The sequence below is a fragment of the Silurus meridionalis genome, chromosome 17 (genome assembly GCF_014805685.1).
Source record: "Silurus meridionalis isolate SWU-2019-XX chromosome 17, ASM1480568v1, whole genome shotgun sequence".
NCBI lineage: Eukaryota > Metazoa > Chordata > Actinopteri > Siluriformes > Siluridae > Silurus > Silurus meridionalis.
The window spans coordinates 9,113,359-9,136,320 of NC_060900.1; the positions used below are offsets into that span (position 1 = coordinate 9,113,359).

Below are 22,962 nucleotides of genomic sequence, written 5' to 3' on the forward strand. Positions count from 1 at the left end.
AATCTAATTAACTATAGTTTGATCCAAGTCCTTCTAAACTTTCCATTTTTTTTTGATGATCCTTTGTCCATAGCACATCATGGAAACTTATTGTATGATGCCATCTCACTATATTGATTTAACTGCTATGCATATTACATTTTACAGTAATACAGTTGAGTCACCACAAGAAAAGACACCTAAAGTTAACCTTTACCGACTCCAGACCACCAAACACATAGAGACTAAGACTTAAGAGTTGATTTGTTTGATATCTCATATTTTAAGGGCGTTACGCAAAGTGTAAATACTTTTGTTGTATTAATTAATGTCAGTATCTTAAGACACAATACAATACGTTTGACCAAATGAAAGTTTATTCAGAATTAAACCAGCACCAAAATGTTATGCCTGAGATACTTTTAGTTTCATCAATACAGTAGTTCTTATAAAATTTGTGCTATAATCTTGTCATAAATCATTAAAGAGTCTAGGTTAAAGCGTCAATGTAAAAAAAAAAAACAAACAAAAAAAATTTCAAGTACTCAATATGACAATTGTCTCAATTACCTAGAAGTCACAAATAATACACTTATGACCAAACAAAAAAAATCTGATAGCCAGTTTCACAGTAATAATATTGCACTGGAAAGTCCTTGGCTAGGTCTTTTACAAAATATCAGAAAATAATTTATATTGATTTCAAGACTACTTGGAAAAAAATTAAATAACAGAATAGTGCCGTTGCTCTTTCGAAACAAGGTGTTTGGTCAAAAAGCGCTCATTCCCCTCAGCAGAACCGTATACAAAAGTATACAAAAAGCAGTTTTCGGTTCATTCCGACAGTAAAATAACATCAACATTGTCATGAACTCCTTGTAGTAAGAGCTCGCCCTGAAATGTGATGATCTTCTTTCGCTTGGCTGCTTTCAATGTTCCAACGAGTGCCTCGAAGAGATTGGCACACTTGTCATCGTTGAACAGAACACCGAATTTGACACTGATTTTACCATCTGCATCTGTAAAAGAGGAGCAGTTACTGTATTAAGAATAATATTATACTGAGTTAACCAAAGCTTTGATAATCATAATGGCCATGAATTATTTACTGTTTTTATCAGAAACTTCAATATTAGTAAATAAAGCTCAATTATGTTCACTTATTAATAGTATATTAATACTATCCAAGTTTTACTATTACCAATATCAACATTGTGTGGATTGTGACCAATAACTGGTCAGTTAATTCAAATAAGCTGATTGTGAAAACTCAAACAATAACAATGGCGAAGTCATTTCTGACAAATGACCCAAAACAAGTAAAAGAAAGCTGAGAAAGAGCCTCAGATAACCAACGGAGCTAGCTTTTGTACTAGTGCTCAGAACTGCTACCAACACTTGTCAAAATACATTGCCAAATAAAAAGGTTACAGTTTATCAGAATCCTTTCAAATAAAATAGAACATATAGTTAAAGTTGTATAAGTGCAAATACTGTAGCTATTTCATAAGGGAAACACACACACCTCACTCTAATATTGGAGAAGCATCACAATGCCAAGGATTCACAAAAGATTTAGAAGCAAGCTAGGTCTTTTTAGGCTAAATGCAAGACTGTAGTGTGAGATTCAGGGAAGAGGTCAGACAGAGGCTCGGTGGTGGTGAGGAGATGCTGAATGATTGGGCAACTACTGCAGATGAGATAAGGGAGGCAGCTAAAAAGGTACTTTGCGTGATATCTGGAAATAGAAAGGAAGACAAAGAGATGTGGTGGTGAAATGAGGAAGTGCAGGAAAGCAAAAGGAAAAAGAGGTCAACCTAACAGAATTGGGATCAGCAGAGAGATGAGAAAAGTAGGCAGGAGTACAAGGAGATGCAGCAGCAGTTGAAGAAGGATGTGGTGAAAGCCAAGGAAAAGGCATATGAGGAGCTGTATGAGAAGTTGGACACTAAAGAAGGAGAAAAAGATTTGTACTGATTGGCCAGGCAGAGAGACCGAGCTGGGAAGGATGTGCTGCAAGTTAGGGTAATGAACAATGCAGATGGAAGTGTGTTGACTTGTGAGGAGAGTGGGTTGAGAAGGTGGAGGGAGTATTTTGAGCAGCTGATGAATGCAGAAAATGAGAGAAAGTGAAGTTTGGATGATGTGAAAGTAAAGCAGGAGTGGAAAGTCCAGATAACATACCAGTAGAAGCATGAAGATGTTTAGAAGAGATGGCAGTGCAGTTTTTACTTTAACAAGATTCTGGAAGGTGAGAGTTGGCCTGAGGAATGGAGAAGGAATGTGCTGGTACCGGTTTTTAAGAATAAGGGAAATGTACAGACCTGCAGTAACTGCAGGGGAATAACTTCTGGATTGTGATTGTGCAAGACATGTATGAACACAGTGGGACAACAGTGATGTGTGTAATAGGAATAACAGATTGGTTCGAGGTGAAGGTGGGACTGCATCAAGGATCAGCTATGAGCCCTTTCCTGTTTGCAGTGGTGATGGACAGGTTCACAAAAAAGGTCAGAAAAGAATCTACATAGACTATGATGTTTGCAGGTGATATTGTGATTTGTGGCAAGAGTAGGGAGCAGGTTGAGAAGAGGCCAGAGAGGTGGCGGTGTGCTCTGGAGAAAAGGGGAATAAAAGTCAGTAGGAGTAAGACAGAGGATGTGTTTGTGAACAAGAGGGAGGGTAGTGGAGTGATATGGTTGCAGGGAGAAGAGCTGGTGAAGGTGGATGAGTTTAAGTACCCGAGGTCAACAGTGCAATGTAATGGAGAGCTTGTTTGAGAAATGAAAAAAAGTGCAAGCAGGGTGGAGTGGGTGGGGAAGAGTGTCAGGAGTGATTTGTGATAGAAGGGAATCTGTAAGAGTGACAAGGAAAGTTTGTAGCACTGTGGTGAGACTTGCAATTTTGTATGGTTTAGAGATAGTGGCACTGAGTAAAAGATTAAAGATGGTTAAATGTTTTTGGGAGTGACGAGGATGGACAGATTAGAAACAAGTTTATTAGAGGGACTGTGCATTTTGGATACAAGGTGAGAGGCCCAACTGAGATGGTTTGGTCATGTGAAGAGGAGAGACATGGGGTATATTGGTAGAAGAATGCTGAGGATGGAGCTGTAAGAAAGAAGGAAAAGAGGAAGGCCAAGAAAAAGGTTAATGGATGTGGTGAGGGAAGACATGCAGCTGGTTAATTCGAAAGATGTAGGGGACATGTTAGTATTGAGATGGATGATCCTCTGTGGAGACCCCTAATTGGAGCAGCAAAAAAACTTCAAAAAGTGGTGCACCTGCTCCCCCAAACAATGAAGCATGCATACAAATAGGACAAAGATTAATAATATTCAATGGGTTGCCTATACTTACTTTTGCTGCCCAGTCTCTGAATCTCATTCACAAGGAGTGTGACTTCATGTTCCACATTCATTTTTCCACTGAAACAGCAAATGAATTTTAACAGATGTCAGAATAATTATAGAATTTGTATAAAACATGATTTAATGCACACGTTGACAAAGTGATAACGCTAAAATACGTCAAGGGAGAATCGCCAGACTGATCTGAGCCGATATATATAGGAAAGCTATAGTAAACTTGGATAATATTTCTACATTTGTTGTGAGCACTGCAACATCAGCCAGCTCCTCTCTCCAATCAAAAATGTCATGTTAAATGCCTTCTTTGATTGGAGTATTTATGCACTACATCTCAGCCCTACTATTTTCTGTACCTACTACCAGATAGCTTTTTGTTATATTTAGCCTACCTCTGGTACATACAAGCTGGTAAAAGAGCAAAGTAGGTCTAAAATTCTGATTTTGCTAGTGACAGAGCTGAACACAGTTGTAAGATACATTTATTGCATACACTCATAAAAAGGTGTTCTCCCATCTACTGGCTATTAGGAAAAAAATACCCAGGGAGTTTAACAGAAAGGTCAACAAAATGAATCCCAAAGGGGGAATATACAAAATTCATGTAATTCCAGCATGACTCCAGCCCTCCAACTGGGCCTGTTATAAAGCATATGGCTTTTAAACATCCCTATTCTTCTTCTTCTTATTAGTATTATTACATTTTTAACCCGTGTGTGGCTAGAACAATATTATGTTATAATTTATGTAGTCATTTAAACTCAAATCCACAGCGTGCAATTAATCACTGCGTCCCCCCCCCCAATTTATTTATATTATCTTTTTTTTTTTTTTTTTTTCTTTCAGGGAGGCGCCCAAGCCAACACAACTGCAGCGAGTCTAATAGAGCACATTGATTATTTTAATGAAATGTGATTTTGACTTGCAGGTTCCGTATACAAATTTAGAAAATAAAAATAGGTTAGATGTATTAATTTTTTTTTACAATTTGGTTGTAAAACCAGCTTGTAAATCTTGGAATCCAAAGCCACAGCTGCTCCATTGTGCCGGTTTAGATGCACAAGTTCACTGCTCGTGCCAAAACCCGGAAGTTGCTCAGGTTAAAAAAAATAAAATAAAAAAAACAGAACACAGAATTAGAAATCACCATTATTATTTGAACGTATGTTTTTTCAACACGTATAAACCCATTCATGATGCTCATTACAACTAGATTTATGCGAAGAGTTTGTTCAGGAAATACCGTGAACACGCCGCTTATCTACTGCTATAACCAAGCAAAAGCCGGGTGTAGTCTACCTACACAAAAAACGTGTACTCATTCAAAATCATTCTGTACAGCTGTGACACCCGACGAACCTGGCTTTATCGGAGAATTGTGTAAACCATGGGCTTACCTAGGTGTAGATTTTTTTTCAGCGCCTGGAACTGAAGCGTGACTTGATGGTTTCATGTAAGAAGAAAAACACCATAAATGGAGATGGCGCTGACGTCACGCACCAACCTTCAGCTGGAGTGTCGTCTCCAGGATCATCTCATAATCGCTGGAGTGCAGAGAGCAGAAGACACTAGCAATTAGGTTTCGACCTAGTGTTATATAAAATTGTTAGATTTTTATTATGCCCAAACTAACAAAAATTAATTCTTAGAGAGGTTTCCCATGCGATCTACGATGCCCGTGCTGCCTTTTCTGATCAAGGAAGAATCACACAGCACACAAAATGGCACAAATGTTCTTCTTCAGTTTATTGCAGATAATAGACAAGTATATATACACACTGGGAAAAAACCTGAGCTAAAACTGTTCCTGACTGGGTTAGAAGACATAGTAACCAGAGATGTGTGAGCCCACACAAAGACTTTCTGTATACCTTACACACTCACATCATAAAGATCCTATAGACACTGAACAGATAACATAGGAATGTGTTTCGTGAACCAGTGTGAGTCTCATCTTAACACTAACAACAATACAAGTCAAAAGTTTGGTCACACCTTCTGAATCAGTATTTTTTTCTTTGTTTTTATTATTTCCAGCATTGTACAAGAATACTTAAGGCAACCAAAAAAATGTTAAACAACCCAGAATATGTTTTATATTTTAGATTGTCTGGTAGACTTTATCATGCCCAAGATAAAATTAATTATTGAAGAGCTTTAGGAGAGGTCTCAGATGCGATCTACAATGCATGTGGTGTCCTGTCTGATATCAGGGACGAAGCACAGGTATATTGCACATACACCATAGGAATGTGTGTTAAGAAAAAGTGTGAGGCCTTCTTAATACTAACATTATCCAAAGTAGCAACATTTAGCTTTGATGGCAGCTTGGCACACATGGTATTCGCTCATCAGATTCACAAATTAGTTCCAATTTACAGGTGTACCTTGCCGAGAGTATAATTTCTTGCCTTCTTAATGTGCTTTGGACCATAAGTTGTCTTGTACAGAGGAAAGGGTGAGTACAGAGTCAACAGCCCTGTTATTGTTACTACAACAACTGTACGAATACAAATTATGGCAAGCAAAACTCTTTTAATTAAATAGAAAAGACAGCCAAATCATTACTATTTTACATCAATATATTAGATAGAAAATTATATCACTTAATTATATTATATAAATTATATTACTATTATTACTAATTAAAGTAAGTAATCCGAAAAAATAAAAAATTAAATTAAACACGTCTCCAAAACCATCAAACACTATGATAAAACAGGCTCTCGTGAGGACTTTCCTAAGAAAGGAAGCCCAAGTGCTACCTCTGCTGCAGAGGATAAGGATATTTTCAGAAGCCACTGATTAACATCTCAGATAAGAGCCCACATAAATGTTTCTCAAAGTTCAAGTGAGTCAGCCTTCATTAACAAATTGTGACAAAGAAACCAATACTCTGGAATTACAATAAGCAAAAGAGACTTGCTTGGGCCAAAAATAACAAGGAATGGACTTTAAATCAGTAGAAAACTGTCTGTTGTCTGATGAGTCCAAATTTAAAATTCACAGAAGTTAAAATTTGAGATTTACAGAAGTATAGTGAGTAAACGGACGGTTTGTGAATGTTTAGTTCCCACTTTGAAGCATGGAGGAGGAGGTGTGATGGTGTGGAGATGCTTTGCTGGTGACACTGTTGGTGATTTATTAAAAAAATATTAGGGCACACTTAACCAACCTGGCTATCATCTAGCTTGCAATCAGTGAGACCATAATTTATTTTACAAGAGGTCACACCTCTAGGTTATGTTAGAGCTATTTGTCTAAAAAGGAGAGTGATTGCTGCAACAGATTACCTGGCCTCCACAATCACTCAGTCTAAATCCAGCGGAGATGTTTCGACCAGAGAGTAAAGGAAAAGCAGCCAACGAGCACTAAACACCTCGGGGAACTCCTACAAGGTTGTAGGGAAACCCTTTCAGGTGAATACCTGATAAGGCTGACTAAGAAAATGCCAAAAGTTTGCAAAGCTGCCATCAAAGCAAAAGCAGGCTACTTTCAAGAATCAAAAATATAAAATATCTTCTTCTTCTTTCAGGGTTGCCACAGTGAATCATCCGTCTCCATACTACTCTGTCCTCTATATCTGCCTCTTTTAAACCAACTACCTTCATGTCTTCCCTCACCACATCCATTAACCTCCTCCTTGGCCTTCCTCTTTTCCTCCTTCCTGGCGGCTCCATCCTCAGCATTCGATATACTGATATACCCCATGTCCCTCCTCTGCACATGTCCAACCCATCTCAATCTTGCCTTCCTCACCTTGTCTCCAAAATGTCCTACATGCGCTGTCCCTCTAATAAACTCGTTTCTAATCCGGTCCATCCTCATCTCTCCCAATAAAAATCTCAGCATCTTTAACTCTGCCGCCTCCAGGTCCGCCTCCTGTCTTTTAGTCAATGCCACTGTCTCTAAACCATACAACATTGCAGGTCTCACCACAGTCCTATAAACATTCCCGTTCACTCTTGCAGATACCCTCCTATCACAAATCACTCCTGTCACTCTTCTTCACCCACTCCACCCTGCCTGCACTCTTTTCTTCACTTCTCTAACAAACCCCAGGTAGTTAAACATTCACCTTCACCACCTCTTCTCCCTGCAACTGCACCACTCCACTGCCCTTGTTCACATACATGCACTTTGTCTTACTCCTACCAAAGTTCATTCCCCTTCTCTCCAGCACGTACCCCCACCTCTCCAGGCTCTTCTCAGACTGCTCCCTGCTCTCACCACAAATACTATAATCCACAAACATCATAGTCCATGGAGACATCTGTCTGTACCTTGTCTGTCAACCAGTCTGTCGTGCCTACTGCACACTTCACTGCCATCACACTGTCCTCATAGTTACTGCAGGCCTGCACACCTCCCTTAAAAATCAGTACCAGCACACTCCTTCTCCATTCCTCAGGCATCCTTTTACCATGCTTCTACTGGTATGTCATCTGATCCAACTGAATTTCCACTCTTCATCCTATTAATAGCTGCTCTCGCTTCCTCCTTACTAATCCTATCCACTTCCTGCTTCGCCATCTCCTCTTCATCCAACCTTCTCTCTCTCTCTCTCTCTCTCTCTCTCTCTCTCATTTTCCCCATTAATCAGCTGCTCAAAATACTCCCTCCATCTTCTCAACACAGTCTCCTCACTAGTCAACACATTTCCATCTCCATCCTTTATTGCTTTAGCTTGCAACACATCCTTCCTAGCTCGGTCCCTCTGCCTGGCCAATCGGTACAAATACTTTTCTACTTATATGCCTTTTCCTTTGCTTTTGCCACATCCCTCTTTACCTGCTGCCGCAACTCCTTGTACTCCTGCCTACTTTTCTCATCTCTCTGCCGATCCCAATGCTGTTTCACCAACCTCTTTCTCCTTATGTTCTCCTGCACTTCCTCATTCCACCACCAAGTCTCTTTGTCTTTTTTTCACTTTTCAGGTGTCACACCAAGTACCTTCCTAGCTGTCTGCCTTATCGCTTCTGCAGTAGTTGCCAAATCATCCAGCACCTCTTCACCAAAACCTGTCTGACCTCCTCCCTGAATCTCATACTACGGTCCTCCTCCTTTAGATTCCACCATCTTATTCTTTTTTCAGTCCTCACTCTCCTCCTCTTATTCTTTACCTCCAAAACCATCGTACAGACCATCATCTGATGCTGTCTAGCTACACTGCCACCTGCCAACAGTTTTCAATATCCTTTAGGTTGAATCTCCTACAAAGAACGTAGTCCACCTGTGTGCATCTTCCTCCACTCTTAAACGTCACCCTATGATCCTCCTTCTTAAGTTTTTAACACTGCCATTTCCATCCTTTTTGCAAGAACTACTGTACCACCATCTGCCCTTCCACATTCCTCTTTTTAAAGCCATACCTACCCATTGCTTCATCACCTCTGTTCCCTTCACATACATGGCCATTAAAGTCTGCCCCAATCTCCAAACTTTCATTCCTATGTACACCTTTTAACAGTTCATTTAACTCACTCCCAAATGTTTCCTTCTCCGCTATATTACAACCCAATTGTGGAGCATAAGCACTGATGAAATTCATCATCGCCTCTTCATCCTCCAGCTTCACGTTCATAACTCTATCAGAAGTCTCTTCACCCACACTAACCCCCACTCTCCTACACTTCTCCATTCCCGCTGTCTATGTAGACATATTCCCCCTCTCCTTTCCCTTTTTCGGCTAACAGTAGCACAATTTCCACTGGTACCCTTTTGGCTAACAATACCATAACATAATGGCTGGGTTCGAAAATGTAAAACCTATTCAGGGTTATTTAGCATGTTTTTGTTTACTACATAATTCCATACATGTTCTTTCATAGAATACTATTCAGATTTATTAAAATATTGCACACAGGGTCTATTCTTTACTTACACTCTGCACTCGTAATGACGTTACTGTGCACTACAACTATTACTGCACTAAAATAATAAAAATAATAATAATAATAATAATAATAATAATAATAATAATAATAATAATAATAATAATAATAATATGCTTGCTTATATTGTTTCCATTCCTGTGCAAAAATTAGTTTTTGTATGTATATTCCAGACCAAATTGTATCACTGTTATATACGTGGTAGATTTATAAATGTCCGTTACTGTTTTAATGATAATAGAGATCATTCTATTCCTTTCATTTCTAGTGTGCTTTTAAGGGACGCGAACTTTATCATAAAATATCTCCGAAGCAAAAATAAAAACAGTCTATGGACATTATACAAACGAAGGATTTTTAAGGTTGTACCCGAAATCTTAAATCTTAAACCATACACTTTTACGTTTAAAGCGTTGTTCATGTTGCTATATCCAGCGAACTATGCAGTGCCGTTGTCTCGGCCGCGCTGTACGCTGGGAAATGTAGTTTACTCTTGTTCACTATTACGCACACAATCTCATATGTTAACGTTCTTAGGACTACAGTCTTCCGGTGTTCAATCAAATTCTCTGTCGGGTAACAACTGGACCGGTATTTTCAGATTGGTGAGTTGTGTAAAAGTTGCGTTTAAGGTTTGCTCAGTATATCAGTGTATTTCATGCTGTAATCTTACATTTACCAGCTGACCCATGCGATGGGACCCGTGCAAGAAATTTCACAGTGGCCCAAAGTATCAAAGTTCACTGTGTCTGCATGTGCGGCCAGTGTTGCAGAATTGGGTAATAACGTTCTTAAATTTTAAAACTATGTATTTTTTAAATAATCTGTTTGCAATTTTGCTCTGCACATATTTGTTTATTCATTTTTGTCCATCCATGAATGTCTCTATCTTGTCTGTCATTTGTCATTTAGTCACATTCCCCCTTGATCTTACAAAAACAAGGCTTCAGATACAAGGTGAACATGCTCTTGAGAATCTCAAGAGAGGAACCGGGAAAACTGTGTATAGGGGGATGCTGAGCACGGCTTTGGGAATAGTGCGAGAAGAAGGACCACTGAAACTATGGCAAGGGGCAACACCTGCAATCTACAGGCATATAGGTAACCATCAGCACTATGAAAATTCGGTTTGGCCAGTGAACATGAGTTTACTGACATCTTATAATATAAACCTATGTGAATGAACCGCCATATAGATTTGTCAAAATCTGTTTATCAGATGCCCACATGAGGAGTTTGAAATTGGTAACCACGGTAAATATATAAACAGGTAGTCCCAGTCACGATGGTTCGACTTGCGATTTTTTATGACAATAACAATATGACAAAATTGTAAAAAATATTTTAATTTTCACACGGTAGGCAAACATAGCAGCAAATATACTTAACGTGCATCATACTTTACTTTATGTGTGCATCTCCCGCCTGACTTTAGCCAGTTTTCTTGGTGTTGGAGCACGTATCTATCTATCTATCTATCTATCTATCTATCTATCTATCTATCTATCTATCTATCTATCTATCTATCTATCTATCTAGTATAGTATAGTATAGTATAGTATAGTAAAGTATAGTCCACCCCACACACACCAGTCTCTGTGGTGGGCCAATACCTTGCTCAGAAAAAAATTGGCCTCCCAGCATGCACTAAACGTACAAGTTTAAGGTGGATGAGCTACAACAGCAGGCTCTACCTTTGCCAGCCATTAGCAAGAATCTGAGTCTATCAAAGGGAGAGATTGCCTAAACTGGAAAAAGACTAAGTGATGACCTGACCATGATGAGCTCAGATTTTGGTTCTTGGCTGATGTTAGATTTTCATCATGCACGAACAATGTGCATCCATCTTGGATGGGTTTCCAATACGATCTACGATGCCTGTGGTGTCTTTTTTGATCAGGGAAAAATCACACAGCACATAGAATGGTGCATACTTTCTTCTTAAGTTTAATGCCAAAACCTGAGCTAAAACCTTTTCTGATTGGGGAAAAAGACATGGTAACAAGAGACGTTCCATATACCTTGCATACTCGCATCATAAAGATCCTATAGACACTGAACAGACAACATTGGAATGTGTGTTAAGATAACTAGTGTAAGGCACATCTTAATACTAACAGCTGACAAATTTAAAGAAAATTAAAGCAATTATCGATTTCTCAAACTGGCCCTTCAGCAGCAATGTCCATGCAACAGTAACAGTCACAGGAAAAATCATTCTGATGTTTGATGTGAACGTTAACTGAAGCTCTTAATCATTCATTCAATCATGTAATCATCTACAGTGGTGTGGTTTCTTATTTTTTTGCATGTTTGTCACGCTTTAAGGTTTCAGATTATCAAACTAATTTAAATATTAGTCAAAGATAACACAAGTGAACACAACATGCAGTTTTTAAATGAAGGTTATTATTATTGAGAGAAAACAATCCCAAACTACATGGCCCTGTGTGAAAAAGTGTTTGCCCCCAAAACCTAATAACTGGTTGGGCCACCCTTAGCAGCAACAACTGCAATCAAGCGTTTGCGATAATTCGCAATGAGTCTGTTACAGCACTGTGGAGGAATTTTGGTCCCCTCATCTATGCTAAATTGTTGTAATTCAGCCACTTTGGAGGGTTTTCAAACATGAACCACATTTTTAAGGTCATGCCACCGCATCTCAATAGGATGCCATGCAGACCATTTTTGCCCAGTCTTTGAATGTTGTTGTGGGGTCTTTTGTGACCTCTTGGATGAGTTGTCGCTGTGCTCTTGGGGTAATTTTGGTCGGCCGGCCACTCCTGGGAAGGTTTTTTCCATGTTTTTGCCACTTTTGAATAATGGCTCTCTCTGTGGTTTGCTGGAGTCCCAAAGCTTTAAAATGGCTTTAGAACCTTTTCCAGACTGATAGATTTCAATTACTTTCTTTCTCATTTATTTCTGAATTTCTTTGGATCTCGGCATGATGTCTAGCTTTTAAATATCTTTTGGTCTACTTCACTTTGTCAGGCAGGTTCTATTTAAGAGATTTCTTGATTGCGAACAGGTGCATGTGCGAATAACTGTTTACTTGTGTTAATCTTTTACTAATATTTAAATTAGTTTGATGACCTGAAACATTAAAGTGTGACAAGCATGCAAAAAAAATAAGAAATCAGGAAGGCAAACACTTTTTCACACCACTGTACATGATTTTCTGCATTGTTTGCTGAACAGCTGAAATGTGATTGGCTGAATAGTTAACTAAATGTACGCTAATATGTATGCTACCAGTCAAAATATTGGACAAACCTTCTCCTTAAGTGTCTTGTCTTTATTTTTAGTTTTATATATTTTACTTTCATCATTGTACAGTAATATTAAAGACATCCAAACAATGAAAGAACATACAGTATATAGAATTATGTAGTAAACAAAAAAGTCTATCTGTAAATGGTTTAAGGCTATGGCAGTGAAAAATGTGCAGACACTGTTGTAAAGGTACAACAAGTAGAAGATTATAAGGCTATAGCGTTGTTCGTCCTTGTTGCTGATTTGACTTACCACGGAGGTGTCATCTGCATACTTTATGAAGATGTAGTTATGCAGAGTAGCACTTTAATGGGTAAACAGGGAGTAGAGTAGTGGGCTCAGAACACAGCCCTGTGGGATGCCAGTGTTCAGAATAAGGGTTGAGGATACCTGTTTGCCCAATCTAACAGATTGAGGTCTGTTGGTGAGAAAGTCCAGAATCCATCTGCAAGCGGAGGTGCAGATACCCAGATCACTAAACTTTTTTATCAGTACAGTGGGGAGTACTGTATTGAATGCAGAGCTAAAGTCATTGAACAGCATTCTGATGTAGGTGTTGTTTTTATTCAGGTGGGTAAGGGGCTGAATGAAGAGCCGTGGAAACTGCATCCTCTGTCGACCGATTCGGGCAATAGGCAAGCTGGTGTGGGTCCAGTGTAGGTGGTAGGCCCACAGTGAGGTGATTCAGAACCAGTTTCCCAAAGCACTTAATAACAATATGGGTGAGTGCAACTGGGTGAAAGTCATTCAGGCATTCGGCAGCTGAGTGCTTAGGCACTGGAATGATGGTTGTAGTCGTCAGGCATGTAGGAACTGTGGCTTGGGCCAGTGACATGTTGAAAATATCAGTGAAAACCTGTGCCAGTTGTCCAGTGCATGCTCTTAGAACACGTCCCAGTATGCCGTCCCGACCGGCTGCCTTGCCTGCATCCACTCTGCTAAATGCTGAATAGATGTCCGTCGTTGACAGTGAAAGTGAACTGTTAGCAGTAGAAGAGTCAGCAGTTGAGGTAAAATGTCCTATGCCTTGTTTAAAATGAGGAAAAAAGTGATTGAGTCCGTCTGGTAGGAAAGCACTGCTGGTTGGTTAAGATTGTGGTGTCGGTTTGTAGTCTGTGATGGTCTGGATGCCTTTCTTGTCTGGGGTCAGAGTTGTGGAAGTGCACTTCTGTGTTCTGAGTTTAAATGTGAGCTTTTCTCTCCTAATACCTCTTTTCAGGTTGGCCCTGGCTCTGTTGTAGTCCTCTGCGTTGCTAGATTTAAAAGCAGCATCTCTTGCTTTTAACAGGAGACGGACCTCAGAGTTCATCCACAGCTTCTGATTAGGAAAGCATTTCACGCGTTTGACGGTAGTGACATTGTCAATGCACGTGCTGATATGGTCTAAAACAGATGATATGTAAAGGTCTGTGTGAGAGTTCAATGTGGCCTGTGAGGCAAACATGTTCCAGTCAGTATCCTGAAACTGTTTCTGTAGAGAAGAAATGGCTCCCTCTGTCCTTTTACTTTCCTCACAGCCGGTTTCACTATTTTGATCAATAGTGTGTATTTGGGTAGCATGAACAAAGAAAGGTGATCAGACTGACCCAGATGGGGGAGGGGAATTGCCGTGTATGCCCCAGGTATATTTGTGTATACTTGATCCAGTGTGTTGTTCCTTCTGGTTGAACAGGAGATATTGTGATACAATTTTGGTAGTACAGATTTTAGGTTGGAGTCGTTGAAATCTCCAGCAACGATAATAGCTCCTTCGGGATGTGCAGATGTTGTTTGCTGATAGTTCCTTCATAGCTAGTCTAGCATTAGCGTCTGGGGGAATGTACACTGCAGTCACAACAATGGATGAAAATTCTCTCGGTAATTAAAAGCGCCTGCACTTCAAATCATCATCATCAATTAAATGAACAGAGCAATGACTTTCGGTAACAGTACAGTCTGTGCACAATGATTTGTTAATATAAATGAACATACCTCAACCTCTGCGCTTACCAGAGTCCACTGCCGTCCTGTCCGCCCGTAAAACACTGCGACCCCCGAGCTCAATTGCGCTGCTGGGAATGTTGTCGTTGTGCCATGTTTCCGTAAAAATCATGACATTACATTCCTTAATCCGCTTTTGTGATGTTTACGGCATCAGTTCCTCCATTTTGTTCGCAAGATACCATACGTTAGCAAGGAAGATGCTTGGTCTTGCTGCTAGCCGAGCTGGATTAGCGGTCCATGGTGTTTGAGTGTTTTCCTGAGTGAGTTCAAAGTTTATCAAAAGTCAATCTCTGTAGTTGTGACCAATGTCTAGTCTAGTAATATGTTTAAGATTTTTATGTACAAAATATTTAAGTACAAAATAAATACATCTAGCTTTAATGGCAATAGTCACCTGGAATGCTGTTTCCAACCATCTTTAAGAAGTTCCCTGAGGTGTTGAGTGGATTTGGACCAGGTGATTGTGGAAGCCAGGTCCTCTCCTTCTTGGACAAATAGCTTATACATAACCTATATGGGTGTTTGGGTGTCATTGTCCTGTTGGAAAACAAATTGTGCAAACCAGGTGGGATGGCATGTCCCTGCAAAATGCTGGGGTGGACATGCTGGTTAAGTGTGCCCTCACCAACAGTGTTTCCACCTCCATGCTTCAAAGTGGGAACCTCTGTACATCTAAAAAAAAGACATGGCGGTTAGAACCTAAAATCTGAAATTGTGTCTCATCGGATATTGAACAGTTTTCCACTGATATAATGTCAATTGTGCTGTATATTGGCTGATTCTGAGGCTGGTAATTCTAATAAACTTATCTTCTCCTGCAGATGTAGTTCATGACGTCCTTTCCTGGGACGGTCCTTATGAGAGCTTCTGGTTCTCTTAATAATGTCATAATGTCATATTATGGATTTGTACAGTAGTTGTTGTAGCACTAATATGGCTATTGACTCTGTTCTTACCCTTTTCTCTGTACAAGACAACTGATGGTCTAAAGCACAAGAAGACAAGAAATGTCAAAAATAACTCTTAGCAAGGCACAGCTGTGAATTGAAAACCATTCCAAGTGACTTCCAAGTGAATCTATGTGCTTATTCTGGGTTGTTTAACATGTTATTGTTTATTACATAATTACATAGCTGTTATTATATATTATCTGATGGTGTGACTGTAATTCTTCCCTTCAAATAGTATGTTTCCCATATATCACAAGTACAGCAATATCTGTAGAAAAACATGCATTATTTATCTATTACCATAAGTCATCTATCATTATAAGTCATACCATGAGCGTAGACTTTTTACAGGCATCCACACACTCCTGTAAAAATATGTTTTGCATTTCATAATTTCAGTCATTCATACTTAAGGTGTATGCGTTCCGAATGATAAAAACCATGTGTGGTTAAAAAATTATAATTTTTTACGCCATTTAATAATATTATTTAATATAATGTAATAAAAATGTCATGTCATCTGTAATTTTTTTTAATTAGTTTATTCAGGGGGCAGGATGCTAGCCTATGAACAGCTTCGGGATTTTGTGTTGGGAAAATCAGAAGATGGCAGTTTTCCTCTTTGGTAAGAAGAGACTGTTAAACCTTGTTGAATGATCTATGTAACCAGGATGAAACTAAATAGATTTACGTGGGAGTGAGACTTGTCATATCCATGTCACATCCGTTGTCATAACTAATTACCAAATCAAATATTTAGCTTTGTGACATTGACCATGCTATTGCGTGCAGGAAGGCTGCATTTGGTGGCATTGTATCTGGTGCTCTGGGCCAATTCTTGGCCAGCCCCACTGATCTAATTAAGGTACAGATGCAAATGGAAGGGAAAAGAAGATTGGAAGGAAAACCTCCAAGGTAGGCAATCATAGCAATCATAGCTTTATGGTCAAAATTCATTCTAGGCCTCATGTATCAAGTGGTCCTTTGTTCACCAGAGTTCATGGGGTTATTCATGCCTTTGTGAAGATTGCGAAGGAAGGAGGGATTCGTGGCCTCTGGGCTGGTTGGGTGCCCAATGTACAGAGAGCTGCTTTGGTCAATCTAGGAGGTAGTGCATTGCAAAAATCTCATATTATAAAGCAAAGTGATTTTATATGAACAAATGTTTGCCTACATAACACACATTTTTCAAATTATGGCTATTACTTCTGAAATTCAGACCTCACAACATATGACAGTGTGAAGCACATTTTGCTAAGGAATACCTCAATCGGTGACAACTGTCTTTGTCATGGAGTGGCAAGGTATGCTTTTTCCCTTTACATTTGTAGAAGTACTACAATAAATACTACAAATAGAATGTCTGTCTGATATTTTTCCAGCACTTGCTCTGGCCTAGTAGCAGCTATGATGGGAACACCAGCTGATGTGGTTAAAACGAGAGTAATGAACCAACCTCGGGACTCAAATGGAAAGTCAGTTTGTTGTTCATTCTGCACAGAATTGTACCCTCAAACTTAACAGGACTTAAATTAACATAATGCTAACAAGCTTATATCATCATCATTTCATTAGTAGCCCAATTATTATAGCAAACCTTTCTGCATTATGTTAATATACGCTGCATTAAAATATCACTCTGTATTTTTAAAGGGGTCTGTTGTACAAGTCATCCATAGACTGCCTGGTTCAGTCTGTTAAAGCCGAGGGATTGCTAGCACTTTATAAAGGCTTTGTACCAACCTGGTTAAGAATGGTACTCTACTTATTACATTAATTATATGCTTCTATTATAGATTTTACCCCATTTAGAATAGTACTTTAATGTCAATTCTTTATTTTTGTCTTTACAGGCTCCTTGGTCTATGACATTCTGGATAACCTTCGAGCAAATCAGACGTGCTTTTGGCATCAGTTCATTCTAAACAAATAAATCAAAGGAGCAATAAAACAAATTGTCTAATGAAAAGAGAATTTTTCTTTTTTAATTTTCCAACATTCCATTAACTACTTATTTTTCTTTTTAACAAGAGACATTAATTGTATGTAAAACAGTGATGAAAGCATGAATGGGAAATTATTAATATACTCTGTCCCATTAAGTTTTTTGTGTATATGACCTACTAATGCTAGGATTTAATGTAAGACAGATTTTAAGGTTTTTTTTTCAATCAAAACTCTGATAACAGTAGTTACATGTAACAAACATGAGGGAATGGTGTTGTATTTCCTGGAGGGTGTTGAGAGTCTTTACAAGCTCACTCAGTGGCAAGGATTAATTGTGGTGTTTGTCACTCTGATCTTGAAATATGGCACCAGTGTGGAGAGCTTGTTTGTTTGAAAAGCTGAAATGAGAGGCAGGTAACAGGTTTTAAAACAAAATAACTGGCTTTATTTTTGCCACTGACACATTAACTTTTTAGTTACTCATAGTACACACACATTCTATTTATTTTGCTCTCTCTCTTCTCTCTTTGTTTCTCTCTTCTAAATCTCTTCTTCCTCCACTTTTCATTTCCCTCTGCTCCCTAAAACGTTTACAAACTAGCACTTAACTATTCCCCCACTGCCATAGCTGCAAGGTCCTCAGTGTGGACCCACCATGTAGAGTTTGCAAGCATGTGCAGTGCACCCAATGCACACAAATGTTGTGCCTTACTGGTTTCCTCCCACCTGCCAAAAACATTTCAGGAGGAATGTGCAAATGCATGTGTAAGGTGTGTGAATGTGTGTGTGAATCAAGGCCCACCAGAACTGACTGAGAGTTATGACTGGAAAAAACATAGCTTTGTCTTTCCCCCATTTTGTACTGCATACAGTGGGGAAAATAATTATTTGATCCCTGCTGATTTTTAAAAGGAATTTACTAATGGTTTGATGTATGTAATATGTAAAAAAAAAAGCACACAAAGTTGTGGTTCAAATTCTTGTTTATTCTTTTTTCCTGATTGAAATGTATTGTAGGGTCATTATTTCATTCATCACATAGCATGACATAATGCACCAAGCCAACTACAACTGTTTACAATTTTACACTGAAACATACACAAGGTTTACTATGGAAACATGGATAATAGCTCATTGCACTTACAACAGTGAATGTACTATATATATATATATATATATATATATATATATATATATATATATATATATATATATATATATATATATATATAATTTATTTATTTTGATCCCTCAAACACTCTCAACTATTATTATGGTTACAATTTAATATTTTATGTTTTTCTTAAATTTTTCAAGTTGCCCCTGTTGAAACCCACAAATTAGATGGAAGCTAGGGTCTCCTTTTTTTATTATTTATTTTTTTTTTTTAAATATACAAACACAACATGTATAGAAACTTTACACAGACCAGTAAATGTTTCCGAATATAATTTTTTCCCCCTCCAAACAGTCCCAAACAGTGCCACCATATACAATGCTGTTTTGATGTTTTGTTGGTAATAGCTGATGCTTTGACCTTTAAAAAAAATAGGCATTATAGGCAAAACCACACTTTTTGGTCTTTCAATACACGTCATTTGCTTGTTTCACATAATGGATGTTTGCGTGTGCGTGCAAGAGTTGATTTTTATATAGGTGTGGTATTTATAATGAAAATGGCTGCCAGTGAATCAGAAGGGATGAAAGTTGGTGGACTGCTCCTGAAGATGTATGCACTTGTTACTTCAGTATTTCTAAAAAATAAATAAATAAATAACATTAAATTTTCCCTGATATCTGAATGACAGGATTGTTTGCAGCTTTTCATCTCATCCCTCACTGCAATAAGTGTTTATACACCCTTTGTCAGTTCTTAAAATCTCATGTTTGACCTAATGCTAGAATAAATGCTGGGGGTTTTAATTAAATAAATTACATACAAGATAAGGTTTAAATGTCCAGGGTGACAAAACACAGTAATGGAAATAAAGATCTTTGTATGCATGTGAAAAATATTTAGAGAAAGTGTGATATGGTTTTCCCTGTTTCACATTCCCAGTCCTAGTAGCCTTGTAGGCTCAGAGCAAAAAACAAGATGGCTTTCTTAGTATTGGAAATGAGCCCTTACAATGATGCATATTAGGTCCCCCTTTTTTCACCTTACCACATTTACTGTGTGCTTTCCTGAGGTGAACAAGATTAGAACACGAAATAAATAAATAAAATAAATTTTCACAATGTATTCACATCATCTTTGTCATGATGTCTAATAAAAAGTTTAGAAATATATAAATATTTATTTATTTATTTTTGTATTTCTTAATATGTTTTAATTGTGGGAGATTCAACCCAGTTGCCCTACAGGCAATATATATGAAGTAGTCAGTGGCAATTACTCAGACATTTATACACTTATTGCCTATTTCTTATGATTACATGTTATATGTAGATTCTATTTAGATATTTTAATAAACTTTAAATATGTTTTGGTACTAAAATAATTTATATTTTTTTCTGAAAAACAAATTGAAGTAATAAATGTTTATTATGAACTACACTGATTAAAGAATAGTGTAATGTTCTAGCCTACCTACAGTTTCCACCATTAAATTACCAAATAAATTGGTATTTCTGAGCAAAACAAAAACGCTGCAATGACGACCAATAATTTAATGCAGTATTCATCAATCATTTTGTTTTGATAGGGCAATAAATCAAAGGGGCAACAATAGCACTAAATAGGCTGAATTACACTGAATTATATGTACATCTGTTTTCATATAACCATGACAGATTCAGTATTGCACAAATGTTCCCATAGCCTGTTGTAAATTAAACATTACCCCATATTCATTTTAGAAATTAATAATATTACGGAAATGGTGTTGTTATATAGTTCTCTTCTTTAGAACTTTTGACATTTATATAAACATTTTTTATTACAATCTCTGTTTAATAACAAGTGCATCAACAGGCAGCTAATGGCTAATGAAAGTAAGTGCAGGACTGCCAGATAAGGTTGTGATTTAAATTCTGGATACACACAAAACAGCGTACTGTCATATGTCAAGATAGAGGGCTGACATTTCCCCCATACTATTCATACAGAAGTATGCAGTTTTTTACATAGCCCATGACTAGTTATGGCTCACACTATGGCTGCCACTTGAAAAGTTACATGAACGGGGACTTAAACATGCCACAAAGAGAAAACAAACTCTTTACATTATAAGTACTTATTTACAACAGGTCAACTCCAAATTGTTATCATTATTTTTGTTGGAGAAGCTATCTGTTATTTTTCTGCCATGACTGGTATTGAATGATGTCTCTTTTCCCCAATAAGAAGCATTGCATAGAACATTTGTAATGTAAAGTTGTCTCTCAAAATCACCTATGCTTATTGTTCTATTTTTTAAATCCATTTTTCATTTTTTCAAGTGACCACAAATCCAGACATGTACATACATGCAACCACAATCATTCATTCATACTAATGTACATTTACATCAAGATGAGTCTTTTTTTTTGTTTGTTTTGTTTTGAAGCATGCTCTCATTCTAGCTTAGGTGGCTACATTTTTAGTCATACCACTAAAAGGACTTACTAGCCTGACCCATCACAAGTACAGGATCTACTGGAAGATCTGACCTGAGAAGCTTCTGTTTAGAATTCTGTACCCCTGTTTTTGCTGCAATTTGGAATAGACCCCAAATGCATATCAGTTAGTACGTGTTTTTTTGACGATCAGTCCCTAAGCACATTTTCATGTATTTCATAGGAATTCTCATTATCCTAAAATTGCTTAAAACTAAAAAGAAGTTTAATTATGGCTAATTTGTTATTATTCAAACTATTGCTTACAGTATATCTGATTCTGAAGAATTTGTGGGTTTTGCCTATATAAGGCTGGGGCGGTAGATCTAAAACTTCTGGAAACATTTCAGTTTAGTAGATTTAGTAGACACATTGCTCTTCTGACCACTAGTGTATAAACATCTGATTGTGCTCTTGAGTATCTGCCATCCACTATTGCTTTTTTTTTCCCTACATCTTAACTGATAGAAAATGAACAAAAAATAACTGTAATCCAGTTACAGACTAATGAAAACCATAAAAACTGTGAATAAATGTAATATAAAATAAATTATAAACAACATGACAAAATAAATCCAAAAATATAAATAAACATCCCAGCCTGTACGTTGGCTTGTTATTATTATTATATAAAAACCAGTGAAAAACACTTATTATACTTATCTTAAATTATGACGCAAAAGAATGTATTGAAAATGTATTGAAATGTATTGAAATCAGTAGTTTAAGGGGACATCTCTCCAGAAAAAAGGAAAATTTTAAATAATATTTAAAATAATATAATATAAAAACAATAGATGCAATAATATAAATAATAGATGCCAATAATATAAAAAAAATAGATCCACAATTAAATAAACAGAAGTATTAGAGTCCCCGAAATGGTGAAACAATTGTAATTGACCCCAAGTACACACTGGGAGTGGTTACTTAATGGCTTTGCAGTGGTTTACTTACAAACAAGACCTGACTTGTCAAAGCCTCAAAATCACTCTCATACAATATTTCAGTCTTGTGTATGTAATATAATTGTTTTCTCTTAAACCATGCAATCTTTTACTCTTAGTCTTATTCTAGATTCTCATATCTTATGCCTACTCTCTTCAAATTGGTGAACAGTGTAAGGTCTTGAATATAAAGTTACATGCATTTGAATTCCACTGTACACTTCTTAAACACATTTAAGAGAATAGTGAAAAAAACAGTCTGCATTCAGAGGACAAAAATGACTTTTTTCCATTCTGGAATGTAGAGTTAAAAACCGACCATATAACATAGACATTTGCCATCACTTTCTTTTCTTTTCTTTTCTTTTTTCTTTTCTTTTCTTTTCTTTTCTTTTCTTTTCTTTTCTTTTCTTTTTTGTTTTGTTTTGTTTTGTTTTTGTGTTCTGAAAGGCTATCAAGTTAGAATAAAATAAAAGTAATTAACTGGACAGGAAAAACCTATGAAGTTCTTTCATTTAGTTTAATTTCAATTTCTACCATCCCTGAGATGAGAGGAGAGTCAAATTTATCATCTAAGTAGCTACAGGAACATGGAATCACAAACCAGTGCACTGTGACCAGTTGGATATTTTAAGGTCTGTTTAAACTTCTCTCCTGTAAAGTCTTTGTGAGAACCAGTATCTATGCAAAGCACACTTGCATTATCAGCATGTGAATGTCTTACTTATTATGAAGCTAACCAATTTTCAGATACCCATTTAATGTTAAATTTTTCTCTTTGCTTTATGCTGCTCATTACAGGGTCCTCTGGAAGTTGACTGGTTCCAATAGTTGCAGTAGAATATCTGGACTTCCGGAGACAGCTGGAGAATCTGACTGTTTTTGCTTGCCAAAACAGGGATGCTTTTGCAAGTCCAACATTTAAGCACCCTAATGTAAAGAAGAAAAAAATAGATGGATTACATTGCAATGAATATATTGGATTGATTACCATTCTGGAAAGAATTCTGGTGAGTAAGTATTAT

The 22,962-nt window shown here is 37.4% G+C and overlaps 3 protein-coding genes across 7 annotated transcripts in view; 1 reads left to right on the forward strand and 2 right to left on the reverse strand.

The window, feature by feature from the left end:
* Positions 1-338: 338 nt before the first annotated feature.
* abracl (ABRA C-terminal like) lies at positions 339-4,888 on the reverse strand. The gene is made up of 3 exons (XM_046870389.1): positions 4,744-4,888; positions 3,339-3,406; positions 339-998 (listed from the first exon to the last, which is right to left on the reverse strand). Exons 1-3 carry the CDS (start codon positions 4,797-4,799, stop codon positions 814-816), a joined length of 309 nt encoding a protein of 102 aa, XP_046726345.1. The 5' UTR covers positions 4,800-4,888; the 3' UTR covers positions 339-813.
* Positions 4,889-9,723: 4,835 nt separating this feature from the next.
* slc25a27 (solute carrier family 25 member 27) lies at positions 9,724-17,415 on the forward strand. Of its 2 annotated transcripts, none has more exons than XR_006928241.1 (10): positions 9,724-9,845; positions 9,923-10,019; positions 10,153-10,341; positions 15,987-16,071; positions 16,239-16,361; positions 16,442-16,554; positions 16,666-16,750; positions 16,829-16,917; positions 17,100-17,202; positions 17,300-17,415. XR_006928241.1 is itself a non-coding variant. In XM_046870387.1 (10 exons), exons 1-10 carry the CDS (start codon positions 9,762-9,764, stop codon positions 17,369-17,371), a joined length of 1,044 nt encoding a protein of 347 aa, XP_046726343.1. In that variant the 5' UTR covers positions 9,727-9,761; the 3' UTR covers positions 17,372-17,415. The 2 variants fall into 2 exon arrangements, 1 of the variants encoding a protein (XP_046726343.1); XM_046870387.1 differs by having other exon boundaries at positions 9,727-9,845; positions 16,829-16,921.
* A 943-nt stretch (positions 17,416-18,358) lies between these two features.
* The window catches only part of bsna (bassoon presynaptic cytomatrix protein a), a 107,935-nt gene continuing 103,331 nt past the window's right edge, over positions 18,359-22,962 (reverse strand). For all 4 annotated transcript variants that reach the window (XR_006928240.1, XR_006928239.1, XR_006928238.1 and 1 more), the window contains one exon: positions 18,359-22,867. The gene's annotated coding sequence lies outside the window, so the exon portion shown is untranslated. The remainder of the gene's footprint in view (positions 22,868-22,962) is intronic.

Coding starts and splice junctions, on each gene's coding strand:
- slc25a27 (XM_046870387.1), top strand. CDS start 9,762: ATGTTAACGTTCTTAGGACTACAGTCTTCCGGTGTTCAATCAAATTCT. Junction 10,342..15,986: donor TGCAATCTACAGGCATATAG/GTAACCATCAGC, acceptor TTTTTTAATTAG/TTTATTCAGGGGGCAGGATG. Junction 17,203..17,299: donor TACCAACCTGGTTAAGAATG/GTACTCTACTTA, acceptor TTGTCTTTACAG/GCTCCTTGGTCTATGACATT.
- abracl (XM_046870389.1), bottom strand. CDS start 4,799: ATGAAACCATCAAGTCACGCTTCAGTTCCAGGCGCTGAAAAAAAATCT. Junction 3,407..4,743: donor GAAAAAAAATCTACACCTAG/GTAAGCCCATGG, acceptor TTGCTGTTTCAG/TGGAAAAATGAATGTGGAAC. Junction 999..3,338: donor TCAGAGACTGGGCAGCAAAA/GTAAGTATAGGC, acceptor CCTCTTTTACAG/ATGCAGATGGTAAAATCAGT.